General features: G+C 39.3%; 2 protein-coding genes across 3 annotated transcripts in view; one reads left to right on the plus strand and one right to left on the minus strand.

Moving 5' to 3' along the window:
* Positions 1–718: 718 nt before the first annotated feature.
* On the plus strand, positions 719–17968 carry wu:fc17b08 (uncharacterized). 2 transcript variants are annotated; one of them, XM_018766000.2, is made up of 5 exons: positions 719–818; positions 6880–7011; positions 7277–7576; positions 8771–8867; positions 13794–17968. In XM_018766000.2, the coding sequence occupies exons 3-5, from the start codon at positions 7327–7329 to the stop codon at positions 17806–17808; spliced, it is 4362 nt and encodes a 1453-aa protein (XP_018621516.1). In that variant the 5' UTR covers positions 719–818; positions 6880–7011; positions 7277–7326; the 3' UTR covers positions 17809–17968. The 2 variants fall into 2 exon arrangements, with proteins under 2 accessions (XP_018621516.1, XP_018621517.1); XM_018766001.2 differs by having other exon boundaries at positions 719–814.
* Positions 17969–24977: 7009 nt separating this feature from the next.
* slit1a (slit homolog 1a (Drosophila)) overlaps positions 24978–26702 on the minus strand; it is a 121232-nt gene continuing 119507 nt past the window's right edge. The window contains exons 36-37 of the mRNA XM_018766017.2: positions 26183–26394; positions 24978–25995 (exon numbers count right to left, since the gene is read on the minus strand). Of these exons, the coding sequence (XP_018621533.1) occupies positions 25757–25995; positions 26183–26394 (451 nt within the window). The 3' untranslated portion in view covers positions 24978–25756. The remainder of the gene's footprint in view (positions 25996–26182; positions 26395–26702) is intronic.

Raw genomic sequence — 26702 nt, forward strand, 5'->3', positions numbered from 1 at the left:
GTGACACTGTCATTAAGTTCTAAGACTGGCCGCGCTGTGAAGCTGTTGTGGTTAAAAATTTGTTATACATATACGTCTATATACGTCTTACTGTACCTTGTATAACAATAACTTTTCACACGAATTCATGGCAGACGCTTTTCTCAAGCAATGTACAAGTCAACAAAAGTTCATTTCACAGCATGTTAAACGCACGTTTTTTATATGCAACTACATCACATTATTTGACGTTTATATTGTTTTTCCAAATCATTTACATTTTTTCAACTACTAGGATAGAAAATTGTACTCAAAGTTCTAGTCTAATAATTTTTGAATATATTATTATTATTATTATTATTACATTCATGATATTAACCTGCTGTTCTCGATAGGGATAGAAAATTATAATGCAACATTATTTATTAGAACACATTTTTACCCAGTATTTCTATATCAGTACAGGTAACTATTTTTCTTGTTCATTTTGAGAAGCGCTGCCTTTAGAGTTTAACAAAAGAGGTTACATGACATGGTAACTCCGTGATTCCATGGTATAGATTTCATTTTGACAGCTCTGTCTAGTCTAGAAGAGATGCTCGCCTTACAGGGCGTGGAACCTCCTAATACAGCCCACACGTCCACGCGTGTGCACGAAACCTGAATGACGTATAAGATACCAAAAAGCTACTGTTAGGCGAACCGTAACGTGCGCGTCCACGGGAGGGGACGCTACAAAATGGCGAGTTTGTGTGAGAGGCAGCCGCAATGTACGATTGAGAAGCGCGGCTTTCGACAGGAACTCGAATTGTGGAGACATAAATTAATTTGCTGTGTAGGTAAGTTCATTTAACATAATGTATGCAGCTAATTGTTGAATTTAGTAACACAGGAGTGTTTATGGAGTTCTTCGCCGCTCCATCTTGGCTGCTCCGACCATTTCTGTTTTCAACCTTCGGGAGCAGCATGGAGCGACGTTTTTTTTTTTTTTTTTGTCTCATGCGCGACTGTCTCTTTAACTGATTAGCTTCTCAGCAATTCATTTTATACATTTAAAAAAATTACTGTCATAATAGTGCAATTACGGACAATAGTTTTTAAAATGTAAAAGTTGCATTTATTCGCCAGAAAGTCGTCTTTGCATTTTTAGGTTAGTTTGTTTATTTATATATGAGGACAGTGCGGATCACGTGAACTCTGGGATTTCGTGCCCTCCGCCAATGAGAGTACGTTTTCTTTGCTCCCGTGCGCGCTTTCAGTTTTAGTACTGTATAAATTTGTACGAACTGAAGGGAATGGAGCTGTGCGTCGCTGTTTCGCTGGAAGCAGGATGGGTGTCGTGCATATATTAAGTGGTTGTCGACGCCTAGCCCACTTCGCGTTTGGGGGCGTCTCGAAAGTACAGTACTGAAATGAAAGTGGGACATTCACCACTTCCTCTGAGTGTGAGTGTACTGAAACGTATGGTTTCAAGTGAAGTTGTTTTATTTATTTTTATGTAATTAAATTAGTAGTTGGCTATATATTCGAAAAAAATTGTGTCATATCTAAATTTGTCAGTTGTAGAAACTGATTTGGGTATCCTGTCAGGAGACGCGGCTAGCAGATTTCCTTAATCAATGAATGTTAAAAATTTTTTGAGGGGGGGAGCTACGTTTGATTATAAAAAAATGCATAGAAAGTGGCAACTAATGAAATTTGGGGTACTCTGTCAGAATTCCTGCCAGAATGTTGTTATTTATTCCACCCATCCATCAGCAACTGCTTGTCCATTGCAGGGTCATGATGGTATAGAACCTATCCCAAAACACACACACATTGTCTGAAACTGCTTGTTCCAAGCAGGGTCACGGTGAGCCGGAGCCTAACCCGGCAACACAGGGCGTAAGGCTGGAGGGGGAGGGGACACACCCAGGACGGGACACCAGTCCGTTGCAAGGCACCCCAAGTGGGACTCAAACCCCAGACCCACCAAAGAGCAGGCACAGGCCAAAAACCCACTGTGCTACCACACCCTCCCTTCCCTAAAACAGTATTTTTAAAAAGGTTTTTTTTTTTTTTTTTTTTTTTGTGTTAAAAACATTGACTCACTGTAGCTGTCCAAGCTTTTTTGCAGTGTTGCTAAAGCTCCTGTCACTGTTCCCACCAATTTGCCGCCTGTGAACACACCTTCCTGTTTTTTTCAAACTCATTTCTTACCACTACTGCTGTTTTTCAGAGAATTCACTGCTACCCCGCTCCACAGCTCTCAGATGTAACCTCACATTATACCTGTGTATTCAAAGTTTTTGTGTGCTGCGAGTTGATGTTCAAAACTCTAATGGGCATTTAGTTCTACTCGAGACTGTGACAGTAGTTCTTCACCCAGGTCCTGCTCACTGTAAAATTGTGTGAACCCTCTCATTTATTTAGTGAAGACCTCATGCAGTACTTTTCAGCTACAGTTGTTTACAACAGAGAACTGCTGTGGAATATGATTTTTAGGTGGTACGTTAGAAAGGGTTAGGAGAAATATTTTTACTCAGGTATTGACTTCTGGGAACTTTAGTCTTGAGCACTGTTTTTCACCCCTGGTTCTAATGAACCCTTGTGTATGCTGTGTTTTTGTTGCACCTAAGGGATTAAATAGCTATTTTTGACTGAGTTCTTATTTAATGCATCACAGGATTCAAGCTGGTTTTATGGTTGTCTGCTTTGTTTCTCTTCACTTCATTTTATTGCACATGGCCATTCCAGCTCTCCCTCTTCTCCATGTGTCAGGGAACATGGAGGACAGCAAATGTGCATTTCTGCAGTGTATGTTTCCATCAGCTTGTGGTTGTTTGTTAGATTGCAGCTGGTAAGGTACTGTACAGCAGTCAATGCCAGCTGTAGAAGCAATGCTTATCCATGTTCCCTAAACTTGAAGACACACCACATTCCAAGAAACTAGATCTCAAATGCTACCAAGCTGGTTAGCTGATATTTTAATTTTTTTTTTTTTTGTGTTCTCATTATGAACATCTACTTTAAAATGCAATTTGCTCCTTAGGGTTTTCAGTTGAAGTGTAATATTGCTCTACATACATGTCTGTCTCGTCAGAAAGTTATATAAAAGTTATAGTTTTTTATATATATATTATATATATACACACACACACACACACACACACATTTAACATGGGGGTTGTGGTGGCGCAGTGGGTTTGACTGGGTCCTGCTCACCGGTGGGTCTGGGGTTCATGTCCCGCATGGGGTGCCTTTTGATGGACTGGCATCCCGTCCTGGTGTGTGTCCCCACTCCCCCTCCAGCCTTCTGCCCTGTGTTGCTGGGTTAGGCTCCGGCTCCCCGCGACCCTGCATGGGACAAGCGGTTTCAGACTGTGTGTGTGTGTGTGTGTGTGTGTGTGTGTTGTTTCCAGATCTGCAGTTGCATGCAACCTATACACCTAGCCCTTGTATTATGGGAGTCCTGTACAATTAAAAAAATGGCTATAATGACTATGAGAATATATACCATTTTTATACCAACCTGTACAATTAAAAAAATGGCTATAATGACTATGAGAATATATACCATTTTTATACCAAAGACTTATTATTCAGTACACTGCCATTTTTGCCTGTTATGCAGTCATTCATTTTCTGCAACTGATTTTTGGCTCAGATGTTCTGGAATAAAGAAATACCTGCTGAAATACCTCAGTGTTTTTAGCCTGCCTGTTTCTGGTCTGAGTCTAGTATATTTAGTTGCAGTTAGCTGGGAAGCAAAGCCTGCTAGTGTGCACATAGTTTTTGAATTCTGGTGGTTGGTCTTCACTGTTTTTAAATATAGACACTGGATTGAGACAATATACTTCTCATTTTGAATCACATTGACAGTCTCAACCAATCACACACATCAGTTAAAATAAATGTGAATCGCAGCTGAGATACCAGATTCAAAGTGGCTTAGAGTGTTAAACTGACCTTGTTTTTCCATTTACATAGCAGGGTAATTTTTTGCTGTTTCGGTTCAGGGTAAGGACCTCACTGCAAAGTGCTACAGTGGGGAAAAAGTATGTGAACTGGTGTCTTATTTTAATACTAACTTTTAGAAATAAACTAGTTATTTAAGTCATAAAAATGGCTTTTGTAAGGTGTATATGTCTATACTCTTGTGAATGAAACAATCTCAATGAAATGATCATCTAGTCTAAAGCATTCTTAATACACAATGTCTCTAAAGGCATATTGTTTTTGTGCTTTGCTCAGTAGAGAAGACAGGAAATCACACACACAAAATATCTACAACCGCTTGTCCCGAGTGGGGTCGCGGTGAACTGGAGCCTAACCAAGCAGCGTGGGGCACAGGGCTGTAGAGGGAGGGGACACACCCCAGACAGGACGCCAGTCTGTCGCAAGGCACTCCAAGCAGGACTCGAACACCAGACACACGACACAGCAGGCCCCAGCCAAACCCGCTGCACCACCACACCCCTAAGACAGGAAATGATCTTTTGAAATTTAGTTCTGCATAACATAATCATCTGTGAGCCATCAAAATGTCACTGTCTAGGGTGTACCCTGCCCAGTACTTGCTAGATAGATGCTGGACCTCCACAATTCTGCAGTAGACAAGCAATTACTTATAATGAATGGATTTTAAGAACAAGGGAAATATAACATTAAAAGCTAGAAAAATTTTTTTTTACAACTATAAAATATATTGCAGTTATTTTCATGCTTAAAAGTACCTTTTCTTTAAGTCATTCACTTAATGAAAGTTTTTTTAAAAACTTGTGCTGGAGAGGTTTGGAATGGTAGCAGGCTAAGCAGGTAGGCCCAGACTCCTCACAGCCACAGTTGCCAGTCTCTTCCCACTGGACACCGCGTATGCCCAGTGTAAGTCTTGTGGGAGCTGATCAGAGGCATTCTTATGACTTGCTCAGACCACCTCAGCTGACTCTTCTTCATCTGGGGGAGTAGCTTGAGGCTCTCCCAGGTCATTGAACTCCTCACTCTTGTCGTGGAGTATAAGTGCGTTGATCCTGCTGGAGAAACCTCTTTTTAGCTGCTTGTATCTGGAGTCTCATTCTTTCGGTCATTACCCAAAGCTCATCAGTATAAGTGAGGATAGGAATGTAGACTGAGTGGAAAACCGAGAGATTTGTCTGAAGACTTCATGTCCCTTCACCGCTATGGATCAGCGCAATGTGTCCAACACTGCTGTTGCTGAACTGTTCTGCCTTTTTATGTCCCATTATGCCTGTCCATCACTCGTGAATAAGACCCCCATCATACTTTAACTGCTTCTCTAGGGCTGCTGTTTCTCTCATGTAGAGAGAGCAATCCAGTCTTCTCCAGTTGAGGTCCATGACTTCAAATATCGAGGTGCTGATCTTGATACTAGCTGCTTCAATCAGCAGCAGACTGCTGGATTGCTCACTAAAGGTCACAGTTTGATGAGGCCAGAAGGACATATTCTGCAAACAGAAACTTAGTCTCCCCAACTGGGTGCTGTCCAATCTTCGGCTGCATTTTGTTATCCTGCACATGAAAATTGCAAATGGGAGTCGGGGGTTGGAGGCTGGGGACTGCCTTGGCAGAGTTCGACACCCACGTCGCGTGTCGAACAAGTTTGATAACACTGAGAATACAGACACAATTTGCACTGTGCTCATACAGGGATCAGATAACGCTCATCAGTGGCCCTGGTACCCCATATTCCAGCAGTGACTCCCATAGCATAGTGGAACTTCATTTAGGTGTTTAAATTTAGAAGTTTTTTTTTTTTTTTTTTTTTTTTTTTTTTTTGTCTAGGAACAGATTATTTTTTTCCTGTAAGAAATGATAGTAATTTATCCCTCACAATATGAATTTGCCTAATGATGTGATTTTGTAGGATGCATTAAAATTACAGTATGTGTTAGGTGTGAAACAATGAGTTGCTATTTCCCTTTAGTTATGTATACTTTTTATTACTTTATCTCTTAAAACTGTATTCTTTCAAAAGAGTGCTGGTGTAAACAACAGTTTAAATGGCAATGAGTATTTGTGTTATTTGAAATTAGCAAATTATGCAAGCTTTTAAGATTTCAGTGTATTGTATAAGATGAACAGTATGAGTTCATCATAGAATAAATGTAAGATATATATAAGAAAGCTGTGATTGAACTTCTGCTTACTTCAGCAGTATTGCTGGTGACTTGTGAAAATGCTGAAAGATTACCCCTTCTATATTTTAGTGCAATTTTATGTTGTACTATGGTGTACATGAGGGTTGGTGATAAATGTTTGACACCACCCATCTGTTTAGCCATGACCTGTTGTTTTCTACAGAGGGGCTTTTCCCCAAAGGGCTTGTACTGCATGTTTTCAATACTGTGGAACCTTTCCGGGTGCATTGATATGCCACCCCTCATTTCACTATAGAAGTTTTAAAGATTTTAATTCATAAGAAGAAAATGTGTAGCAAATAAGATTTAAAAACTTAAATACTGTTCAGGACTGTGTAATGATGTACAATTATGTAGATGGGAAAATGCTTGTGTCCTGGGCAGCCCTTGTACCCTTGCTATTGTAAAGAGGAAAAAGGTAATAATTATATTTTGTTGCATAATAAAAGCGTGGAAATGTGTAAACACTGAAAATGCCTGTAAGGTCCCTTTCCTTGTGGAAGGTATATTTTTTGCTGCATGAGACAAGCAAGCGTTAAGGTAGCTTTTTGTTTCGCCATGTTCAGTACACTGTTCTCCGCACCTTCACTTGGTTGAAATTATGAAGTCTTCATCTCTTAATGTTTTGCTTATAATAGCAACAGCTTGCAGTGAAAATTGATATTGAATAGTGTTGTGAGACTACTGTGTCACTTGTGTTCATATCTTTGGTTTTGTTGTGCAAATTTCCATCATCTACTTTTTTTTGTTTACCTTATTATAGGAGAACTTATTTGGTTTGGACAACCAGGTCTTCATCTCTGAAGTCAAAAGAGACTTCAACAAGAGGAGACCAAAATTAAAAGCCTTGAAAATAAAGTGGAAGAGTTCCTAAATGCTGTCTTTTACAAAAAAGGTATGTTATGTGAAACAGAAAAAAACCTATGTAACTTTAAATTTCTGTGAATAAAATTGTTTCTGCATTTCCAAACTGTTGTTAGTGTATGTTGCTTTGATGCAGTACAGCTCAACTGGCTTAATTTGTTTTTACGTTTATAAATTAAATAAAAAGATCTCCCAGAATTACTTCTCTAATATTCGTAAATTCCTTGTAAGATGGGGTTAGACAAGCCTCACATAGGAAAGATGTCTTGACGTTATCTTATTTATGCACTTTACAGGTATTATATATTTCTCCAACCCCTGCATTCCTTCTCCGGCAAGTGAGATAATGCAACGGATGCTTCAACAGATTGCTTTGGAATATACCTCAAAAAGTAACTCATCTCAGGACAGTCCTCAGGCCCCTCAGCCCAACGGTATCAAGGACCAAAGCTTGGCAAAAGCATCCCTGCTGGCTGCCACTTCCCCTTCCACTGTCTGTGCACGTAACATCGTCCTCGGCAAGCTACTCATGGCCAGCCAGGACTTTCCCCTGGACCTCAGTGTCAAGAAGACTGAGGAGCACTCAACGGACCATGGTAGGGTAGACCAATTGTCTCAGGATGTTTTTAACGGTGGATATTTAAAAAAAAATTGAATATATGAAAAGGACAAGCTAGTTCTAAGCAAAAATGTAGGTGTTTTAGGGAGTCAATAGCTGTAATTAGTTGAATATTTCAAAATAAATGGGGAATGCAGTGGTCCATCATGCACATTTCTAATATCCCAAAAAAAAAAAAATCAAAAACTAAAATCATATTGGCACTCTTTGATAAGTAGGGATGCATCAATTAATTAATTAAATTAATTCATTTTTTAAATTTCTTTACTTATTTATTGTATCTATCTATTTATTTATTTCTTTCTTTATTTTTTAATATACATACATACAAATTACAAATATTTTATATATATACACACACACGCACATAAACATACATATACATATGAATTGATGTCATGCATGTCCAAGTCATTGCAACAGTTCAATTAATGTACTTAAATTAGTACAGAAGTTTGAGTGTCCTCATCAGCTGTACTATGGAACTGGAGGCACACACACACACTGTCTGAAACCGCTTGTCCCGAGCGGGGTCGCGGCAAGCCGGAGCCTAACCCGGCAACACAGGGGGGAAGGCTGGAAGGGGAGGGGACACACCCCGGACGCCAGTCTGTCGCAAGGCACCCCAAGCAGGACTTGAATCCCAGACCCGCCAGAGAGGAGAGACAGGCCAAACCCGCTGTGCCACCGCATAAACTGCACCACATAAGCTGGAGGTGTTGTTTTTAAATAATAACCTTCTGATATATAACTGCATTTTATGTGGTAGATTATTAAAAATATGTGTTTGAATGTTTTTACCTATGTATTTCTATTTTGGTGAAAGTACAGGCAAGCTTGCCAACTCCCACACATTTAGCATGGAATTTATGGTTTCAGTCTCTATTGTAAGACTTTAACCCTTCCATGTGAATGGTTTAATTGAATCATTTAACATTTTATTTTATTTTATTTTATTGTTTTATAATTGTGCTTAGAGTACCTTGATAGCCAAAAAAACATGTCCCCTACACATGTGACAGCAAAAAATGAGTTATTCTTGTATATAAATAATAACACTTGGTTCTATCCTTACTGTGTTTGTGGCTAGCTATTGTGTTTTGGAAGCATCTTAAAATACTTGATATCTCTAAAATATTTTAAATTTAGCTGGTTGATGTGTCCCATGCAGAAGGTGTGCTTGACCTCTCTACTAAGAGCCGCCGCAACTCCGCAAGCTCTTCTCTCCGAACCTCTCATGGCAGTACGGTTGCACCCATAGTGAAAGGGTAAGCGAGTCATTCTGTTTCTTTACCCGTCTTACCTTCCTAGCACATCTGTTATTAAAATGCAAGTTGTGTTCTAAACTGTCATGTGTTAGTGTTTAATTAAAGAAGATCCAGATCTTGAATTTATTCTTTGTCTTGATATATTGGGCAGGTGCTTTCATTTGCTTCTGTAACTGAAGGGATTAACTTTGTGACAGCTGAATAATTGTTGTTTGAGAATTTTTCTGTCTATATTACATCCTGTTGTACCTAATCTATAAATATTTTGTCTTTATCCCATTAAAAAAATCATAAGACTCCCCCAAAATGATAAGCTGTGACACTGTGTGAAGATTAGTGTTAGGTAATTTATTTGATTTAAAAAGTGGTACATTTACAGCAGTACTTTATTTGTGCTGTTGTCTGTAAAACTGTAAAATCAAATGTAATGTACAGAGAAGTAGAAAACCAACTCCTTGGGGCTGAAATTGAATAGTCTTGCTATATATCATAATATTTTATTATTGTGAACATATCTTTCCTAATTTTCTCAAAATTGTTCTTATTTCCTCAAGCTATTTCATTATGTAGAACTAGTCTCAAAATAATTTTGTAAATGTAGAACATCTCTATGGGTTATTGGGGTATTTCATAGCATATTTCTTTCTTTTGGGCTGCAGTGTATGCAGGGCAGTGTCTTTTTCTTAAATGCTAATTTTGCTAGATTCATTATTAAAATTTTCAAATATAAATTAAGATCTCTGTTCTTAAAACATCAATAGTATATGAAAATGATCTGGACCAAACTAGTTATAGTTTTATATACTGTGTGAAAATAATTATTTGCTATAATTTCTGGGCTTCGCTCTCCCTATCAGTTCCAATCGACAAAATTACCTCAGGAACATGACATGTTTCTCCCTTTTAATCTTGTTACACAGAGATGTGGATTTTTCATAAATTTGAAAAATTGGTTTATATATATTTTGTGTGTCATTTCTCTTTACTACTTGTTTAATAAAACAGGTTTTATTGCAGTTATATAATAGTAACCATTAGTTTTTTCTGAGTTATCAAAACTTTCTTGTAAAGGAACTTTTTCTTTAGGGGTGTAAATATGTGGTTTAACTATAGTTTCTACATAAAAGTCAACAGTAGTATACACCAGGGTAAGTCAAAAATTACCAGCAGTATTAAAATCCTTGTTGTATACAAATTATTTTTGAACACTTTTCGGACTTACCCGAATACATTTTTTTTTCCTTGGATTTGCAAGATGCAGCAGAACACAGATGTTAACAACAATTTTGTTTTTCACTTTATAACACAAAACATCTCTGTAAAAACTGTTTTCTGTTACCAAGGTACAAATATCAGGGATCCAGTGTCTTCTTTAAATAACAATAACAAAAATGTAAATAAAACAATGTTATAGTGAATAATGTGGATAATGTTGCAATTTGTGTCTTGTGTTCATGAATATTGGTGTTCAATGACACATGTTAAACTTGCAATGAATTGTTCAAAAACAAGCAATAAAAAAAGAGGTTGGAGATGACATTTTTATTTTCAGTCATTCTAAATTAGTGTTAATGTAGCCCAAAGTTAATAAAAACATTCTTCTTACAAAGTATTTTTTTAAAAAATTTATTATAGCTGTATCGCGGGCGCGGTGGCGCAGTGGGTTGGACCACAGTCCTGCTCTCCGGTGGGTCTGGGGTTTGAGTCCCGCTTGGGGTGCCTTGCGGTGGACTGGCGTCCCGTCCTGGGTATGTCCCCCTCCCCCTTCGGCCTTACGCCCTGTGTTACCGGGTGGGCTCCAGTTCCCCGTGACCCCGTATGGGACAAGCGGTTCTGAAAGTGTGTGTGTGTGTGTGTGTGTGTGTGTGTGTGTGTGTGTGTGTGTGTGTGTGTGTGTGTGTGTGTGTGTGTGTATCTGAGATGCGGGGGCTGAGGTTTGGCCTGTGCCTGCTCTCTGGTGGGTCTGGGGTTCAAGTCCTGTTTGGGGTGCCTTGCGACGAACTGGCGTCCTGTGTTGGGTGTGTCCCCTTCCCCTCTAGCCTTATGCCCTGTGTTGCTGAGTTAGGCTCTGGTTCACCGCAACCCCGCTTGGGTCAAGTGGTTTCAGACAATGTGTGTGTTTCTGAGATTTTTACAAACCTTAAGTAAACTGAGGGATTTCTGCATTGTTAAGCTTTTATTGATAGTGTCTTAATGGTTAAAGTTACTGTGGAATTATCAACCAAGCAAACCACAGACTTCGGGTCATACTTGCATTCATGAGTTGAGGGGTCTGTCTGTTGTAGTTTTGAGAACTGTTTTATTAATTAGTGGGTACAGTGGCGTAGTGGGTTTGACCGAGTCCTGCTCTCTGGTGGGTCTGGGGTTTGAGTTCCGTGCTTTGATGGACTGGCGTCCCATCCTGGGTGCCCTCCCTCCAGCCTTTCGCCCTGTGTTACAGGATTAGGCTCCGGCTCCCCACGACCCCGCATGGGACAAGCGGTTTCAGACGTGTGTGTGTGTGTGTGTGTGTGTGTGTTTTTCTTAATCTTATTGTTGCAGCTGCCTGGTGTTGTCTTATGGTGTTTATTTCAACGCAGCATTTTACTTTAATACGTTAACTGATGTATAAATAAACTATAAAAATGTCAAATGTTTAAGTACTTGATTTAGATGGCAAATAGAAATGTACCTTTTTACATATTTTGAAACCTCTGTGTGCCTTGCTTTTATTGTGTCAACTTTGTGTAGTTTTTCCTGTCTGATTTGATTTACTTCTTTGGCGGTATTTAAGTCACTTTCACTAAAAGTGCATACCATTTGGGAAAGATTACTGTGCAGTTCATAACTAAGGTGCTGAAATAAGCAGTGAGAAATGTATTTCCTTGATATAGTAGAATATGTTTTTTGTTGTTTCTTTTGGCAGTTGGACTGTTTTCTTTGTCAAAGGTTCATTTTAACTTATTCTGCACACATTATGATCAGATACCAAAAGTAATAAATTGAGTGTTTTTCCAAAGTTCTCTTATAGATGGTCAGTGAACACCAGTGTTGCCTAAGCAAGCACTAAAACAACCAACCCAACCAACGTCTATAACTGCTTGTCTTGAGCAGGATCCCGACAAGCCAGAGCCTACTTGGCAACACAGGGTGCAAGGCCGAAGGGGGAGGGGACACGCGCAGGATGGGACACCAGTCCGCCACAAGGCACCCCAAGCAGGGCTCAAACCCCAGACCCACCACACAAGAAGCACTAGCCAAACCTGCCACGCCGTTGCACCCAGCTCTAAAACAGGAGTGGTCAAATTCTTCCTTTGCCACACAATACGTCCCTACAGCTGTACAGGCTCCGCTTACACCAGTTTCCTTCCATATAGTTAGGCATCCTGTGAGAGCTGACCACATGTTTCAAGTTGTAGATGTAAGCTGTAAGCTGGCATGATGGGGTGAAGGAGAGGTCTCTGCCTTTCTTTCTTCTACAGATTCCATATAAAGTATGTGGAGCTGAGATGACAATGGCTGCCTAGTGTCAGTGCCCTTTGTTAGCTTTGACTACCACCGTCTTTTCTGTAGCCATCATTTTTTGAAAGCAGTGTTGAGACAGCCTGTTGGAAGTCAGTACAAAAATGACTTTTATGGTTTGAAAGTCTGCTCTCTTGGAAGAGCCCAGCTCTGTGAAATCTATGAGTGCAGGAAGGAGCAAGTGCAGTCCATTCAGTTCAGTATGAAGATCTCAGATGTCCATGCCATTGATCTCTTATGCAGATTTCTTACTTGAGGCCTGCACACCCACACCTTCACTAGGTTGTGCTGCAAAACCTGAAAGCCTGCTTAGCAATCCACACAAAGAAACCATAAGAAGGCAACAATTAAATTGGATTTCAGGGTCTTTAGTATGTGCTGTAAACCTCACGACCATAGTACCCAACCTGCAATCTGAAAGTGAATTCCAACTCAAAGCTCTCTGGACAAAATGCCAGATGTCAGAAATCATAGTGCCGATGAACAGAAAGATTCAAACCAAAGATTCATTGGATTTCCCACAGGACACACTAGTACAATGTGAAGGAATGTGTAAAAAAAAAAAAAAAAAAAAACCCTTCAAAGAGCAATTGAAGACCTGCAAGATTTTTGAAAGAGTATATGGGGGGAGGGCAGGTCACAGGAAAAACTTGGAAAGCATTTAAAGCAAGGTTTGGGTTGCATTTGTGATAGTTTATAGTTGCTCTTTTTGGAAACTGTGAGGTTGTTTTTTTTCCCCAGTATACAACAAAGTTTGAAAATCCATTCTTTCTAAAATGATAATGGGCACAATTGCTGTTAACAATTGCAATTCAAACAGTTTTAAGGGATATCCCATATGTTTACATCTTCAGTGTTATACAGAACCATAATCCAGCTGTGGTTGTACAGGTTGATTTGAGATGAGCACAGTACAACTTTTTGTTAATAGAGGTATTGCACAATGTAGCCATTTAATTACATTTTGAAACCCTTGACTTCATTTGTTTGATTTGGGACTTTCAGTTTTTTTTTCTTCTTTTGAATCACCCAATTTTTTTTTTTTTTCCTCCAAAGATTGAGTTAAAAGCCCTAGACCCCTGTTTAAATTCCAGCTTAGTTTAAACTTTTTTTTTTTTTTGCTCATTTGTGGCACAGTCCAGTAGCTGCAAGATCTAGGAGTGCTTGTTTTGTGATTTTGTGATTCGGTGTGCTGAGTAATATTGTGATTATTTTAAAGAAAGTGTTTCTGTTTTGTTTTGGCTGAGCAGTCTTTACATATATGAAGCTAAGTATGGTAGGTATTTATGTATATCAGGAATATTTTATCATGTTCTGTATTTCATAAATTTCTCTCATTTATTTGGTCTTTAGCATTACATACAACTTAAAAATATGAGATTATATGTTTACCTAAACCTACTTTTCCTCTTTGGTGTATTGCAGTGACTTGACTCTGGCAAAAGCAAGAGATCTACAGTCAACATCGACTCTGGAGCAGTTTATGGCCAAACTCTGTCTACATCATCAGCAGCAGATTGTGGATGCCTTGGACTTCCTGCAGACAGAAGTCAAAGCAGTTGCTTCCACTCAATCTTTCTCAACACTTGTACCTGCAAGTCCCTCTATAAGATTGGCTGAAGTGCAGTCCAGCTTTGGATGTAACCAGCTGAATGTTGTTCCAAACACTGGTGAAAGTCCCATTCTGGGACTTGCAAGTGTGAGGAATCTCAGTTCTTCAGAACGGTACCTTACCACTCAGGGAGAAAGAGACCTGGATACTGCTGGTAAACTTTGCCTGCCAACAACACATCCAGATGCTTTGGATCTTTGTAAAGTTAGTTCAGGGGGCAAAGGAGACATAATGCTGTCTCTACCTGGCAATAGTGGTGATAGAGAAAATGCTTGCTGTAATGCAGCAGCTTCAAAAAATAAATCTGAAAATTTTAGCCGTACAGTGAACTCAAGTATCCTTAAACCCGGGAGCCCTGTTGTCAGCACTTTAGAAGAACAGCAGTGCAATCCTGAAACTTCCTTACATCAAAGTAACAGTCCTGGGAGACTCATTCAGTCTTTAGTAAGGCATAACCAGGGTTTTAATCATCTGTATCACACAGGACGAAGTAGCACCCATGGAAATGCCAAAGATGTGCTGGTTGGCTTGTACCCTGTAAGAAAGGCCTCAAAAACAGTGTCCATAGTCTCCCTTAAGAAGGCTCGAAAAAATGGTAAGATGCCATCTCCTCCATCCGGTATACCTTTTTACCAGACTATAACCAAGTCTGATAGCAATTATGATATTGTGTATGTGGGTAAAGCTATAACAGAGTGCAAGCTTCAGCCTCAATGCCACGTGCCCCCACGGCAAAATGCCAGAAAGAGCACAAGGGGTCACGTATACTTCAGGGACTGTTGGGAACTGAAAACTGTCCGTACATTATCTGGAAAATCATATACCAATGAAAATGGCAACTATCCTGTTATGATGTCTCAGACAAACACTCTTGTTACCCCTATACAACTTCTTTCTAAACCTGATAGTGTCCCTCCAGTTGATGTACAATTTGCTGGGGGCTGTGAAGAGGCCATTAGTCAGAAAGAACCTGTGGAAGAGTCAATGGAGAGGGAAATGGTTGATGAGGATATGGCAGGACTTGGAGAATCAAGTATTATGTTGGAGTCCTTTCAAACCGGTCATGCAATGATTAATGAGCAAGTTTCCTCTGCCACTAAAGCTCTCTTATCTAGCATAAACCAGCAAAATTCAAAGACCACAGAGCAGGAGGAAGCAGTGTTGGAGACGGAGATTTCAGCACAGAATTCTGTTAAGTCAGTTGACAAGGAAAATAACCAAGAGCGCTCTGGTCCAACACAAGAGAAGGGAGAGGTTCAAGCAGTACAACTTCAAGAGACTTTATCAGGTCCAGCAGACATAACACACAATGGATCCAAGTCTGATATCTTGTCAATTAAAGAAAGCCAAAATGATATAACTGAATCTATACAGAGATTGCCTTCTGTTTTTATAACAGAACACTCTGTTGACATACAGGGTGATGACTTGGAGAATACGTATGATAAAGAAGTTCAATCTCAATCTCAGAAGCCTCTGTTGGTAAAGAACCTGGCAAAAAATGTGGAGTATACTGCTGGCAGTAAAGAGAGTGGTGCAAAGGAAAATGCTAATAGTCCAGAAAAAGAGGGGGCTGAACTGGTTTGCCAAGCAGTAGGTGAAACTGGCCCCCAACTACATGGACTGGTGTCAAGTGGAATAGTTGAGAAAGTAACAGTAAAAGAATTTGACATTGTTTTTGAAAATTCTGAAGAACACTGTATATTAAAAGAAGTTATAATGAACACACCAGGAAGCATAACCACAAAGACTGAAAGTGGTAGATGTGTCTCTGCTTCAGACAGATGTTTGCGGAGTAGGACAAAGATAAGCAGCTCAGAGTCCTTAAGCAAAACCCAAAAACAGATGAAAGATCCCTCTAAGTCAAATATTGGTGAAAACTTCAAGATGAATTCACCTTTAAGAGCTGTTTCTGTGAAACATCAAGAAGCTGCAAGTCCTCAGCTGGGAGTTAACCATAGTGAAGCACTGGAGAAAAGTGAAAGCTTAAATTATACAGTTCAGCCCTCTTCTGAAATTAAACCCAGTGATTTCCATGTAGATGGACCAGTATGGACAAGACAAAAGCACAAGTCCATTTTGACAAAGGAAATGGAAAAGAATGAGGCAGTACAGGGTCAGTTACTGGCACAAAGACATGATAAAAGAGCAATCTCAAAAATGTGCACTGCTGCAGCATCCATGGTGACAGAAGATGCTAGTAACTGTGATTCCATGGGAGGTGATATGGAAATATCTGGAAAAATGTCATCAGACATGTTTTGTAGAAATGGTGGAATGTCTACAATATCAGTAAGTTCTATAATTCCACTAAAACAAGATTTTAGACCCCAGAGACTCGTTACACCCAGACCAAATGACAATGAACATAGAGAGTGCCATGTGAAAACTAGATTGCAAAAGTGCATACAGATCCAGAGAAAGGACTCTGACCCATTTGGTCTGCAGAAACTTGACCTCTCAGGATCAAATCCACATAAGTTTTTGGAAACACTTATGGAGGAAGAAAATCAACGACTAATAACAAATTTAAATAGTAAGTATGATAAAATGCAGAGAGGGTGGATCCAGATCGATAAAGCAGGTCAGCACACAGCATGTAGGCCCAAAAACAAGGCAGACCGGTTGAAAGAAATCTGGAAGAGTAAACGCCGAGTCCGAAAGCCAAAATCTTTAGATCAGCCAAAATTCTCTCCTGTGCGCCTCCTTTTCACAAAAACATTTGATATGAGCAGCATATGCCAATGGTTTTTGCAGACAACTGAAACTAAATCCCTTGTCATTGTGAAAAAGGCAAATACACGCCTTCCTTCTGAAACTCAGCTGTGTTTTCAGGGTTCATCAGGTGTAGCCAGTTCCTCACAAGGAGTTTTTCCAAGTTTGCAAGCTGAGCGCTTAAAGAAACACCTGAAAAAATTTGCTATTGCTTCCCCTGTGAAAAGCAACCCTAAAAACCGAAAACTAATCTCTCAAGTCTGGGAACAAGAAGGTTGTTGTAACAAACGAAAGGATAGGGCAAATGACCTAACCACTGCGGTGCAAGTCTCGACTAAATTGCATGGACTTCCTCATAATCTTGTAACAGAGGTTGTGGAAAACCAGAAGGCTACTGTGGGTTCAAGACACCCTGCTTCTGCCAGGATCTTGAGAAAATACTCCAATATCCGTGGGAAACTGCAAATTCAGCCACAATATATTAAACCTAAGGGGATACTGGAAGAAGATGCCAGGTTGAGACTTAAAACTTCTCCAAAGCCTGTCCCCAGTCCAAAGTTATTACAACAAAAGAAAAAAGGTTTATCTGTTGGGAAAGACTGTGGAAGTAATAAATCAAAACCTGTACCTTCAAATAGAAGACTTGCAGGGAAGACAGTTTGTAGGAAGAAAGGAGTCAAAAATAATAATAGGTCTTCAACTGGGTTGAATAAAAAGGATGACTATGGACTGAGAAGGTCGTCTTTGTCCTCAGCAGCTCAGAAACTGAGCAGAGTTACTCCACATGAATCAGTCTCTTCCAGACTAAAAAGCAAAGCTGTGGTACCAATAAAAGTGGAAAAAGAACCAGTTGATGTGCCAAAACCACTAAAAAAAGTGCAAGTCAGAGAGGCAAAAGTACAAACTAAGAAACTGATAAGAAACATAGAGTGTTTGACCCCTCACCAGAAGGTGCAAGTTAGTCCAGTCTCACAAGACTATGTACTAACAAGGTCTCAGAGGAAGATTGAGGCTACACCTAATACAAGTGTGCTGTCAAAATCTTCCACGAAGCGAACTCAGGACTTCGTAACATCGTCAGCCAAACGTACCAGAACTTCACTTTTAAAATGATGAGACTTCTGCCGGAAAATAGACTTTGCGCAAAGATGTTTGTTGATAAAGATCTGTGAAGTTTGAAATAGTTTGAAACAGTATGAAACTGATCTAACTTTTTTGTTTGTTTATACATGTAAATGGTTGTAATTGAACATTTGTATTTAAGAAGAAATTAGTTGTTAAGTTTGGATATGTTTTTGTTAAAATTGAAAATAAAATTGCAAACAAAGATGACAGGGATATATTTAAAACCAGTTGTGATCTAAAAGCATTTGTGTGTATGTGAGACGACTTGTGTAGGACAGCTAAATGTGCGAAAAGGCTTTGTCTGGGTGCGAGATAAATTTGGGTATTGGAGGGCTAACAGAGGGTGTAGAGGGCCCCTCTAAGCTGCTGCTGAGGAGTGAGCTCCTCCAGTTTCGTACTACTCAGTGCTTGCAATCAGTTGGGGAGTGCTTTGAATAGGTGCCTTATTTATCGATATTTAAAGTAATAAAAGTCAAGTGAATGGTAGGGCTCACTTCTCTACTTATTGCACAAACTCATGCTCCTTTGTAGGGAGAGGTTGAATTGCACTGAGGCCTCTCCACTATGTCTTCCTGCAGGGACTTGAATCCAGCCCCTGCACTTGACCTGCACATTGCTGTGTTTTTATGAGTGTTATACCGGAGTTTGCAAGGAGACATCTGTACTTTTGCATTATACGTCATGATTTAGACTTATGAACTGTGACAAATAGTATTGAGTACATTACTGTGGTTGTGTTCTTTGTGTTTGATACGCTAAAATAGTACTGTTTCGTGAATCTTGCTTTTTTCACCCTCCTCTTGCCTGCTTATCAGGTACTTGTTAGATTTTTCACCAAAGTGTGAATACAATATGTATAGCACAGCAAAATGTTTGGGTAAGATTAATAATGTTTTATTACCAAAATATTCTGAGTAACTTATTTCAGTCCTTGGGACCTGTAGCCAGACCTAATAGACCATGGTTGCCAAATCAGAAATGAGCAATAATCCACAATTGAAAATTTTGCTGATCAGTAAATAGTACAGACTTGTACATTTTGTTTGTAAATTCCTGTGATCTTGGTTTTACTGGCACCATGTACATTTAATTTGCTATTTATATGACTCTTGAAAGTGAGTTAATATGGATATCCTTAATTTGCTCTGTTTTTAATTTGGTTTGAACATAATATACAATTTGTTTTGTGCTGCAGACATACAGTCAAGCTGAATGTGTGAATGTTGCAGTGATCATCTCCAGTAGATCCTTGTAAAGCAGAACGTGCTATTGCAGTTTTGTTACTTTTTGAGTAGCCTATACCTCCATGTGGCCTTTGTGACACAGCTTTCATCACCATAATAAAGATCTGTTCCTTTCATTTATTTAATCTTTGAGGTTTTTGTTTTTTCTTTGAATGGTGCATGACATACAAGTCTTGCATGTTCATTACTGAATTTTTCATGAATACTTTACCACAGCTGTGCTCTATTTGTGTTTTTTCAGGTATTAGTTTGAGCTGTTTGAGGTATTTATTTTGTTTTTTTCCTCACCAGACCTCTTATTACACTTACCTGTCTGAGTAACACTAAAGCATAGCTAGATAACTGCTAATTAAATAATGCATAAGTATAAAATGTCTACAATTCTTTGAGGCAGCTGTAATTTCATTATTAAATATGATTATGCTTTTAAAATTTTAGTTTGTGTGTTCGATGCCAGACAGAAATGGAGCGACTTAAGATATTTTGAAATTCTGAAACAAATCCGAAAATCCAGATTTTCTTAGTCACTGTGGTCATAATTTTTGGAGAAAATAACAATGATCTTCACATTTAATCTCTGTAATTCAGTTTATCCATGGATACACTTTTTATGAAATGCTTCTTGTACTGTTTTTTGCAGTTGGCTAATGAATTGTGTAATATAAGATTTGCTTTTTCCTGGATTTAAAATAAAATTGGATTGCAGACACTGTATAGCATCACAATCATGGAAATGTGGTTAATGTGAGCGTTGCAAATATATTCACTAAAAACCACTACTATGCCTTAATAAAATATATGCCTTTCTTGCCCATTATGTGATTACTTGACTTTCTCAAATATTTTATTCTGGACTGTGCCATCCCTACTTCAGTGTCAGAGTTTTTTAGGAGACAGATACATTTGGTTTTTCAAAACCAAGTGGTTTTTTGTTCCTTTGTGAGAGTTTGGCTGTTTTCTGGCCCCTACCTAGTGTACTATCGTCTAAATGACTTCAGGATGAGTGTAGCTTTACAGTGTTGGTTTCAAACAAAATTCATATTATTTCTTCATTAACAGTTTTTTTTTCCCTTCACTCTCAAATTTTTCCAAATTAAAATGGTACTTCAATGTCCTCACAGTAGGAATTTGCCTGTTAGGGTGATGTCATAGGACAAATTATCCTGTTTGATTAATATTCATCAGTACTTAAAATTATAAGTTATTTTTAAACTATTTCAATGTTTTTAGTGAAAGCATTCATTTGTGATAGGATGTGTGCTGTGAACAGGGGCATGGTGGCACAGAGGGCTTGGCTGGGTCCCGCTCTGTGGTGGGTCTGGGTTTCGAGTCCTACTTGGGGTGCCTTGCGATGGACTGGCATCCCATCCTGGATGTGTCCCCCTCCCCCTTTGGCCTTACACCCTGTGTTGCCAGGTTAGGCTCCAATTCACCGCAACCCTGCTTAGGATGAGCGGTTTCAGCCAGTGTGTGCTGCGAGCTTGAAACTATGTGTTTGTGAGATGCATTACACTTTCTCTTCACTGAAACCATTGTTTTAACCAGCATTAGATGCACAAGCCTGAGAGCTGCATTGTAGTGCATGTGTTCCCTTAATTATTCCTTCATAGACACACACACACATTTTCAGAACCACTTGTCTCTTACGGGGTCACGGGGAACCAGAGCCTACCCGGCAACACAGGGCGTAAGGCCGGAGGGGGAAGGGGACACACCCAGGACGGGACGCCAGTCCACCACAAGGCACCCCAAGCGGGACTTGAACCCCAGACCCACCGGAGAGCAGGACTGCGGTCCAACCCACTGCACCACCGCACCCCCTTCTCCTTCATAGACTTAATTTCATATTTCTTACATTTCTTATGCAATCATTTATGAATTTTATGTCATTCCATCCTTATTCTTAGATATTTTACTCAGGTAATAATGAGTAAGTTACTGTATTTTGGTAATTTTTAGGGCGGTGTGCATACATTATGGTAACCAAATGAATAGAATTGGCTACAACAAGCAGGAGGCAAGAACCAAACACATTTTCATTGCTGTAGAACATGTATCTGATACTGCACTCTTAAAGATGTATTATTTTTAAGGAAAATTTTACAATGTAAGAACAAAGTTATTTTGTAACTTTTGATTACAAGTTAAGTTTATCCTGCTGCTGAGATGTGGTCACAAGTAGGGAGTGACATTAAAGTGTAGTAGGTCATATATCTGTAAAGTTCTGTGCATAACTTGCATTATGCATTTCTGAATACGCACACACACACACACACACACACACATTTTCAGAACCGCTTGTCCCATATGGGGTCACGGGGAACCGGAGCCCAACCCGGTAACACAGGGTGTAAGGCCGGAGAGGGAGGGGACACACCCAGGACGGGACGCCAGTCCGCCACAAGGCACCCCAAGCGGGACTCAAACCCCAGACCCACCGGAGAGCAGGACTGTGGCCCAACCCACTGCGCCACCACACCCCCTGGATTATACAAAAATATGTTGATATAAATAGATATGAAAGATTTTTTATTAAATAGAACTTGCTTGTTTAAACCTGTTTTCCATATGTTAATGTCTGAATGAAATCCATGGAAAAATTGTGATGCCCTGAAACTCATCCTGTCATGAGTCACAGTATGACTACGTGGTAGTGGCATGTTGGGCACATCAGCAGAGGAAAAGTTCTTCATTTCTTAGTGCAGTGTTCTTCCTCTTGTGTTAGTGTTATTTTGTACAGTATATAATTTGTGGTGATTTATTGGCATACTCTTCAGGCCACTGAGGTTGTTAAACCATACGAGTGTTAACTTTTGGCTTTGAATGTTAAATTGGAAATGTTTAAATAGGATATAAAAGTAGCAAAGGCTATGTGCATCCTGTGTTTATAACAAGGAACAAACTCTGTGGTTTGTAAAAGACTGTGGTTTGTAGACATAAGAACCTGTCATCTGCAACACTCAATCAGCTTCACGACAATAGCGAGTGTATTGACCTATTGCATTTTTTTTGTTCAATTTGGTACAATAATTAACATTTTTGCTACTTAAAACCATTTGAATAAATAACTTGAGGAAGAATTGGGTGATGTACTTATCAGCCAAAGAGTTTCTTCAACAATGCTTACCTGTGGTTGGAATTTTTATATGTTTATGTCTTAACATAGTCTTTGGAGATCCAAGATATGCAACTTGTTTTCTTGTTCAAGATGTTAACTCTCTTGATGTTATGGGTGTTTATACCACTCACATGATGCTGTTATCCTTATTTTCCTGTCATTATTGCTGTATATTCTCAATAGGATGGTACCATTGGCAGGTGGGTTGATCACCATGGATTGATGTTTATTGGGGTCCCATTTTCACTGGCTCCAATGTAGCTTTACAAGGTCTTCACCCTTGTAATGTAAACAAGACTCAAGATCTAAAGATGCTGTTTGTTGCTAATGTGTAGCTTACAGAATGAGGTCTTTGACATGTTCTACTACAGTATGTAATCTCTTTTTGATAAAACTAATGTTAACATATGGAGTTGTCTTCTATGATTCAGACAAGTACCAATCAATAGACAAACTTTGTATAATAAAAACTGACAATGAATTTTAATGAATGACAAAGACAAAGTATCAGTAAACATTTTCCTGGCAATACAACATTCATTCAGCATTACTGCAGCTGTTTATATGACTAAATAAGGAAATTCACAGAAATTTGTAGAAGCACACTAAAAAAGGACTTTTTCTAATAGTAAAATACAGCAGACACATCAACATGTACCATACACGTTCATTAGTCCATCTTAAAATCAGATGGAGATTAAGTAAAACTGTCAATTAAAGATGATGATGATGATATTGAAAAATAAAACCATATTAAATTGTGAAAGCTGTAATAATGGTCATGAAATATTTTCCTTACCCAACCGGCATGGATACTGCTGAGGATCTGTAGAATGGGTTCACAGTGAAAAAGTGAACACTTTGGAAAAAAAGTATCTGCTTAATGAATAAATGTAAATGTAAATGTAAATCATAGGTTGGCAGGTGTTTTAGAGTATTTTACTGATATTTGGAAATGTTGGTTGGGGGCTTGGGGGTGCAGCAGGCTTGGCCAGGGCCTGCTCCATTGTAGGTCTGGGGTTCGAATCCTGCTTTGGGTGCCCTGTGGTGGACTGGCATCCCATCCAGGGTGTGTGTCCCCCCAACAGCCCTGCACCCTGTGCTGCCAGGTTAGGCCCCGGCTCGCCATGACCCCACCCAGGACAAGTAGCTGTAGACTGTGTGTGTGGTTTGGGGTTTTCAGACTGGGAACGCATGGATTATTTTTTCCCACAAAAAAAAAAAAAAAAAAAAAAGAAAGAAAAGTCTTTTGGTATCAGAAATTTCAGTATCTATACCATTTTCAAGAATGGATTAATTCTGTAAATCAAGGGATACCTGTACATACAGAAATAAGCCAGTTCAGTGTAATGGAACATAATGATGATATAGCTCTAAATTCATGATATGGCACACTCATGAATTCATGGCTACATTAAAGCTGCAAGAGGGATCAAATTTCTAATTGTTGGACTGTGTTAAATACTGGAAATGTTTTGTGTCCACTTTTGTCTTCTAGCTGTGTACCGTTTGCAGCTTCTCTCACTTGGACAATGAATAAGGAATTTCTAAGCCAAGGATGAATAAATACTTTTCTTCAAAAAAGCTGATCCTGGCTTTAAAATTCAGAATAATTAGATTTTTTTTTTTCATTATACTCGAAAATAAAACATTTTGTATTTTCATAATTTCTACATCAAAATACTATCAGAATAAATAAAAAACAACACATATGACTTTCAAATGAATTCAAATGTAATATCACAAAGAAGACAACATGTACAATATTAAACATCTAGAGCAATACTGCCTCCTCTAACTAAAGGTTAACGTACCTTGTTTTAGCCAATTATAAACTACCTTAAGTAGACTAATCTAGTGACCCAATCGTGTGCCAAACTGCTATTTCCAGTAGAATCTTCCAGGACACCTTTTTAACTTTCAACATATAAAAATACTATCCGAAAATGAAATACAAATATATATTAGAATCTGTTAGGCATTTCTGTATAAAGAGTGGACTTAACGAGTTAGGTTACATCATAAAACAAAATATAATAAAACAAATGCAAAAAATAATGAAAATAACATTCTGCAACTTTTTGTTCTGCAATATAATAAAAAGCTCTACATCAGTTTGAAAAATTGTACACACACGCAATAGTTTGCACAATAATACTGCCAGTAGAGAGGGATAAGATTCAGAAGTAAGGAATATGGGCTGTGGGCTCTTCATCTGGGTTTTTTGTCCTGTTCGTGTGGTGACAGCCCAGCAATAACTGACTTTTCCAGTGTAGGCCACTAGTTTTGAAGACCCAGCTCTCAGCGAAACAAGTAAACATTCTCTGCTCAGGCCACCATCTTGTGTTTACGTCAGAAAGAACATTGATGCATTGGAGATCTTACCCATATTACAACTACAGTTGACTTTTAATTGCAGTCCTTGAAGGAGGCTGTTTACCTAAGTAATATAAACTTTAGCCCTACCAGTCGTGTTCTTGGGATTTCAGTTTGTAACTTTGCTTTTAGTTTTTTTTTTTTTTTTAAATCACTGAATTACTGGAATATTCACATATGGTCAGTGAGAAGGATGACCAAGAACAGGCTGTACAAATCTTGCAAACTAAAGTTCCTCCTGTCATTGTTCATCTTTCTTTATTAAGTATTTATAAATGTTTTGTGTTCCGCTAGGAATCACAGTATCAGTACCCAAATTAGCTAAAGGGAGTTTGGTTAAATAGAACAGTACAGACACCTTGCAAATGGAACTGTGACATGCTGAATTTTGTAGTGACTCAGCTGTTTACTTCCCTCCATTCACACAACCAAGGAAGCCAAAGGGCTGTAGCGACACCACTGGTGCTTTATTGGTGCCACTGGTGCATAAGGAGCTAGACTTGTAACAGTCTCATGTTGTATGGTGTGCATGAAGACCTTGGATGCCAGGCTGTCAAAGAAGCACTATAGGATAAAGAGTGGAAGAAACTAATGGAAGGCTACCAACAAGAGGAGAGACACTAGCTATACTTTAATGACTTAGTTAAAGATGCCGTCTTCAGATTTTTTTTTTATTTACACAAGAGAGGCAGACAAGTCACACTATCTCACAAATAATACAGTGGTTAAAGAGCTGGGTTCATACCTTGACAATCCCAGATTCAAATCCCAGGAAAGAAACCGGATTTTAAGTGCAACATTTAAAGGATGTATAAAGTCTGACTAAATCAGCATAGCTGCAGTATATAAAAATATTTAAGTGGAACAGTTTAAATATTCAGTTTATATTCAGATTAAGTACTGCCGTAAATTATACAGAATTATATAAGTCCCTCCTGGTCACAAGAGAAGCTCCTTAACCACTGCCGTATGTGTTTCACCTCCCCAGGCTGTTCAGCCTGAAGACTTTCTTTTCACTCCCAGGTGAGTTGATGACGTTTCGACACAACAGTTTTTCTTTCTTTCCGTAAAAATTTTGTTTGATGGAAACATTGTCCTGTTTAACAAACATCATTGTTCATCACCCATATAAAGAAATAGATACTGCATATTATATTCCTTTATTGGGCTCCCATCTTCAGAGGGTGACCACAGGGCACTACATGCAACCCACACAGCCACACTTGATGGTCTTCTCCACCTCCTCACTGAAGGAACTCCCATCACTGCACTCAAAGCTGTATTTCCTACGCTTCATCCGCTGGCTGCCACAGCAGGTTCCAATGCTGCAAGATCCACTGCATTCCACCCATGACACCATACGTGTGGTCTGGCATATCACGTAGCCACGTTGCACTTGGTAGAAGTCCCTCACTGGCACCCCTTGACACTCTGACCCTGGAGGAAGGAACACAATTCATATATGAGGCCTTGTGCTCACATGCTGTTTTTAATGTTACCCACACAACGACCCACTCTTACTTCAATACCAGTACAATGTGCATGGATGTCACATGAAAAAAAACTTTATTGGCAAGTAAATGGCATTGCCAGGTTTCTTAATGAAGCATTTGGTTGCTCTCACCTGTGTCACACATGTCACCACTGTAGCCACTCTCACAGTGACAGTAGGGCTCTCCTGTGCCCGAGATCTGACACTGGCCATGTTTACACTGCAGCCTTTTGCAGGGGTTGAACAGCTGCTCCTGCTGGTTACAAAGGGCCCCTCGATACCCCTCCTGACACTCACAGCGGTAGGACTGCATGTCCAGGGGCAGACACTTCCCATGAACACACCTGTATGAAAATCCCAGTCATTCATCTATACAGTCACAGATTTGCATGCGTAATATACTGTGAGAGTGAACTCTCTGAAGCTGTCCCTGTCACAAACAGTCTTCTCATTTTTTATTAGGGCTACATACAGTATGTGCTGTGAAAATTGGAATTTTGGCTGCATTTAAGGTATTAGCAATTTTTATTTTCAGCCCCCACAAAACAGCATAATATGCTAATTTGTTTGTGTTGTTTAAAGTTTAGGGGGGTGCGGTGGCACAGTGGGTTGGACCACGGTCCTGCTCTCCGGTGGGTCTGGGGTTCGAGTC

This window comes from Scleropages formosus, chromosome 8 (genome assembly GCF_900964775.1).
Source record: "Scleropages formosus chromosome 8, fSclFor1.1, whole genome shotgun sequence".
NCBI lineage: Eukaryota > Metazoa > Chordata > Actinopteri > Osteoglossiformes > Osteoglossidae > Scleropages > Scleropages formosus.

Coding starts and splice junctions, on each gene's coding strand:
- wu:fc17b08 (XM_018766000.2), top strand. CDS start 7,327: ATGCAACGGATGCTTCAACAGATTGCTTTGGAATATACCTCAAAAAGT. Junction 7,577..8,770: donor GGAGCACTCAACGGACCATG/GTAGGGTAGACC, acceptor TGTCCCATGCAG/AAGGTGTGCTTGACCTCTCT. Junction 8,868..13,793: donor GTTGCACCCATAGTGAAAGG/GTAAGCGAGTCA, acceptor GGTGTATTGCAG/TGACTTGACTCTGGCAAAAG.